The sequence below is a fragment of the Gavialis gangeticus genome, unplaced genomic scaffold, assembly GCF_001723915.1.
Source record: "Gavialis gangeticus isolate Ggan-Ray unplaced genomic scaffold, GavGan_comp1, whole genome shotgun sequence".
Lineage (NCBI taxonomy): Eukaryota > Metazoa > Chordata > Crocodylia > Gavialidae > Gavialis > Gavialis gangeticus.
The window spans coordinates 4,408,533-4,413,748 of NW_017729019.1; the positions used below are offsets into that span (position 1 = coordinate 4,408,533).

Genomic DNA, 5,216 nt, shown 5'->3' on the forward strand with positions numbered 1-5,216 from the left:
TTTGACAAACTTGCGCAGAAGCTTTTAAATGCTGCTCTACTGTAAAAAAAAAAAAAAAAATGGCTATAAAATGTCCCCTCTGTACCTAGGCAGCCCAGTCCTGGCTGAGTTGGTCAAGCCTACTGTCTTGCTGGCACCAGCATCTACTACTTGTGACTCTGCTAGTAGTGCAGAGAAGGTGCTGAATTCTGTTCCTTGTGCACTAGCAGAGCTGGTCACCCAGTACAAACCTGGCGGTAGCAGTGCTACGGCACAGGGGCCACCTGATTTGGTCTGTTGGGCAACTAATTATGAGCCCAAATGAAAGAGCTCGGGTGGACTTTCAGATCCCAGGGCAGTTTGCGGTGTTTAGGATACATACACGGAAACTGGGTACATTCGATCTGCTGCTATGAACAGAGCCAAGGGCATACCAGGCCCTACTGGGTCTCTGGCCAGGCCATACTGGGTCTGTGGCCCTAAGAGTTCCTCCATCTATTCAGAAGCAAACCCAGTCATGTGCCTTTATTATAAATAGATGCTGATTAGATGCAGCCCCAGGGCTGCACCCCAGTCCTGAGTCCCAGCTCCTGAAAGCAGATTGTGGGCTCGTCACTACCCCCCATTACATCCCTTTTGTTCCCCTGTACTGACTGCCTATCCTCTTGTCTCCTTTGCAGTCAAAAGCGCATTAACAAGGAAGTGCCTGGGTCGTGCAGAAGGAGCCATCAGCCCCAGGGACTGGGAGCCCCTGGATCGGAGTCAGAGCCCGCTGCTTTTTATAACTTTATATTATTTTTTTTAAAAAAGAAAGAAAAGACTCTATAAAATACCTCAAGACTCTTTTCCTGTTCTGTTGCTGCTAAAAACAAACAAAAAAACCCAAGGAAAAAATGAGAGACAAACCCAATCCACACCTGGGAGGAGGTTGGAAGCAGATGGACTGGACTGAGGCGGCAGCCGCACGGCCGGGCTGGGATATTTATAAAAATTACTATTGCTGTTTTTTTTTCTTTTTTTAAAAAAGAAAAACCCCGTATCAAAAGGGTGGCTTGGCCTGTGCTTTTGTGAAGGGGGCGAGGGGAAGGGAATTGGCCCCTGGTGGCAGGGCTTTGAACATCCGCTCCCGTCAGCTCTGTGTTGGGGTAGCACCATTTGCTGGCAGTGCCCGGAGGTGGATGTAGCTGAGCGGCTCCGAACGTCACCAGCTCTTGAAAGTAGAAATTTGTCAGACAGGCTTTAGAAAGTTGCAGACTTCTTGAAGTGATCAAAATGTCACCAGGTAACGTATCAAGTATTGCACCTAGGACATGGAGTAGAGAGGTAGTTAGCCACATTAGCCTGAAGTCAGACAGGAGGGCAACAAACACTCAGAAATTGTTAGGTCTGGCGACACGATCTGCTGCAGCACCCTCACACAGACAGTGTTCCCTTATCCCCTGACTGTTTCTTCTGGTCCAAGCACTGGCAGGGACCTGGGGCTGGGTTTGTATACGGGGCAGCACTAGGGGCTAAATTATGGAGCTCTGCAGTCTGGATCTGGCCCGTAGGTCATAGATTTGATACACCTGCGCTGTCTGGGCAACTTCATGACAACTTCATCCCTGAGTGTCTGCTGTCCATGCTGCTTATCCACCGCAGTCTCATCTCAGGCTCAGGAGTTCCTGATCCAATCCCAGGCAGTAACCGGGGTGTTATGAAATGGTTTTGTGGTGCAGAGAAATATTCCTCACCTCCATGGGACAGTTTCACACCGGCAGCCCCAAATCTCTTAGGCATTAAAATCTGCAGAGTAACGGCACCACTACAGCAAAGGTGGGAACAGACACTGATTCTCTCATTTTCCACTAAACCCAACTACCTGCCAAGGTAAGTCGATGGGACTGTGAGTTAGGCAGAATACAGCCCATGGTCAAACCTTCCCGTTTGGCTTATGCACCTGGTAGAGCTGCTATCCCTGCTCCCTCCTGCCTCAGCAAGACTTGCCGCCTCAATCTGAACCACACAGACCTCAGGCAACCCACTTAAGGAACCCATTTAGCTCCGATAAGGTACAGCAAGTTATGCATCTAGGTAGTAAGATAGCAGTGAAGACAGGAAGGTTGGCTTGTTCCATGTAGGTTGCAAGGAAGACATGAAGAGCAGGGCCTGCAAAGTTGGTTATTGTGGTGACATTTGAACTTTCCAATAAACCCACTAAGCCAGCATGCAAGGGGGTGGCAAAGGTTATCCAAGATAATGGCCGCACAACCTTTTGCACAAAGTCCATGGCCAGAGCATCTTTCCTTCTCTCTAACAGCTGTAGCACCTGTGCAGAGTACTTTCAGATGCTAATGTTGACCTTGAGGCTTTAGTCTGTGGTCCATGGACAGAGAGGCTCTCAGCTTGAGGCATTTTCTGTACAGCAGGGAAAGCTTCAAGCATCTTTGACCACATTGTTTTGCAGCATCTGATGAAGCCAGCTTCAGATCATGAAAGCTTGTGCTCTAGCTCTATTTTGGTTAGTCTATAAGGTGCAGATCTACCCTGCTTTCTACAGAATTTCCCCCCTGATGCTGTGTGTCAGGCTGTGTTTCATCCCAGAGCTGCATGTGTCCTCATGCTGCATGCATCACTGGTAAGGCACTTGCGGTGAGAGCCATGGGCAGATGCAGGAATTTGAAAAGGAGGATGCAGATGGTATGGTGTATCATCCCATATAACACAGTACCTATTTTTCTTCATGTAAAAAGAAACTAGAAGCTTTACTAATATGCCTAGGAGCTAAGGTTGCATTATTCAGTTTAACATCAAAGGAGGCATGCCTCGGCCTGATCCACAGTTCAACGGAGTCTTAATTCCAGGAGGCCTGAAATTGCAAGAGGGAATCTTGTCTTTTTTGAAAGACATAAGAACTACTATTTGCAGGGCCGACCCTAGGTCCATCTTGCCCAGTCTCCTGTGCCATACAGAGGCAGAGAGCAAATACTGAAAGGGAAAGTGAAGAGGGTATGGCCAAGGTTTTTCCCCCTGTTCCTCTCTCACTTGCAGCCTCCAGCATTTAACATCTAGGAAGTTCCGGTTCAGAGGCCGTGCCCCCCGCTCTCACGCTCAAAAGCTACTGACGCCTCTTGCCTCCAAGCATGTGTCCAGTCCCTTTGTGAATCTGGCTAAACTGCCAGCTTCCACCACGTCTGGTGGCCATGAGTTCTGTCCTTTGATGACACTGGGTGAAGAACAGCTGCCTTGTATTCACTTTAAACACACTACCTGCTATTTTCATGTTGGGACCCCTAGTTCTTGCCTGGTGAGAGAGAGAGAGTCAATAATAAATCCCTATTGACTTTCTTTGCCATTTAGTGTTTTGCAAGCCCTTCTCCTGTCCCCCCTCAAGCATCTCCTTTCTAAACAGAACAGGCCTGGCCTCTAGTCTCTTCTCATACTGCTAATGATCCTTGTAGCCCTTCTTGGTCCCCTCCTCTAGTTCTTCTAGCTCCTTTCTGGGGTGCAGGGACCAGAGCTGGGCATCATCTCCAAGGTGCAAACGTGCTACTGATTTACAAAGGAGTATCACAATACTTCTCTTGAAGGCAGAGGACTCTGAGGGCAGGCCAAGCGCTCTGGAGCAGGGCCAGCACTGAGGTGGGGAGGGGAAGTGCCTTGCCTCCCTCTCCTCCTAGATGCCCAAACCTCTTGGAGGCATTTCAGACCTGGTTCTCTTGAATCAGGGTGCTGGGACTGAGTCCAAGCTGGGGGAGGGGGCAGTGCCCTGTGCTGTGAGCCGAGGATCTGAGGAGCAATGATCTCAGGTTGCAGCAAGGGAAATTCATGTTGGATATTAGGAAAAACTTTCTCATGATGAGGGCAGTAAAGTACTGGAACAGGCCCTGTTCATAGAGGCTTTTAAGACCCGGGTAGACAAAAAGGCTAAGATGAGATAGTTCAGGGCAGTCTTGCTTGGCTCAGATCAAGCGTCTCAGTGAAGGCATCTGAATCCCAAGACTTTTTTTTTTTAAACTATATATCGCTTGATACCTATACAGCATCCCAGATAAGCATTGCTACACAAACCTTAAAACGAATTTAAAACCCGTGCACACATTACAATGGTCGCCTGCATGCCCCCGCGCTCCCAGCAGTCCTTTCCATAACCCAGTCTCTTAGTTTTCACCCCGCTGTTCGGTTTTACACTGTCCGCTTATTCCCTGTCTTGGTTGCTGTCACTGTCACTCTCACTGTTACTTCCGCTACTGACACTGCTGTTGTCACTGTTGCTGCTTCGGGGTCCGCTTGTGTTGCCGTCGTCTTCGCCGTCACTGACCACTCCGCCTCTCGGAGGGTCGTTGAACAGCCTGCGCCAAAAGTCCCTTTGCCAAGCGGAGCTGGCCGCTTCTTCTCCATCCTCTTCCCGCCGCTTTTCAGTGGTAGGACTGGAGTTCGCTCCAGAAACATTTGGATGCCGTCTGTTTCCTCAAGCGCCGTGTGTCTGTACGCCCGCAGGTTCCTGCATTGCCACGGGGCACTCCTGACGCAGGGCACAAACCGGTGGGACCCCCACTCTTTAGTACAGCGCCGCCTGATCCCTGCCGCCTCTTCCAGGAGCCGGCCAACCTTTCCCCTTGTCATAAGGACAGCGCCGCAGGAGGTGCTCAACTGTCTCTCCATCACAGGGGCAGGCAGTTATTTTGGGCGGAGGGCCGCTTACTGAGTTTGGGCAAGCATCGAGGGCCACACGCCAGGAAGCTACAGGCAGATCTATACGAATTTTCTAATTTTTTAGGGCCCCGCGGGCCACATTTTGCCCACCCCTGCTCCATCATCATCCCAAGCCCTGCTAATGAAGTTGTATCTGAAAAAAGGCGTTGAGCAAGAACTTTTTTTTTAAACATTTTTTAAGAAACCAGACAACATCAGCCAGATTAAAAAGGACCCCAACTGAGGCCTCACAAAGAGAATACAAAGCCGGGGCCCTGACCCTCGGCGCCGTTTCTTTTCTTTTCTAGGCCTCCTTTCTTGGCACCCTGCGCTCGTGTCGCAATGGGGCGGAAGGGACCTATTCGGTCACCGAGCCCGACCCCTGCCCCGGGGGGGAAGGCCCGGGGGGGCGCTGGGGATGGGGCTGCCGGCGGGCATCCGTGGGGGCTGAGAGGATTGGGCGCTGCCTGCGGGGAGCTTTTGGAGCGATGATGTGACCTGGGACATGACGCGTCATAGGCAGGAAGGTGCCGGCCAAGCCCCGGTTCCTGCAGCAGGAGGGC

At 50.7% G+C, this 5,216-nt stretch overlaps 1 protein-coding gene across 2 annotated transcripts in view; it reads left to right on the top strand.

The window, feature by feature from the left end:
* The window catches only part of ATXN7L2 (ataxin 7 like 2), a 17,091-nt gene extending 16,107 nt beyond the window's left edge, over nt 1–984 (top strand). For both annotated transcript variants that reach the window (XM_019513851.1, XM_019513852.1), the window contains exon 10: nt 660–984. In XM_019513851.1, coding sequence (XP_019369396.1) covers nt 660–674 — 15 coding nt within the window. In that variant the 3' untranslated portion in view covers nt 675–984. The remainder of the gene's footprint in view (nt 1–659) is intronic.
* Nucleotides 985–5,216: the final 4,232 nt, after the last annotated feature.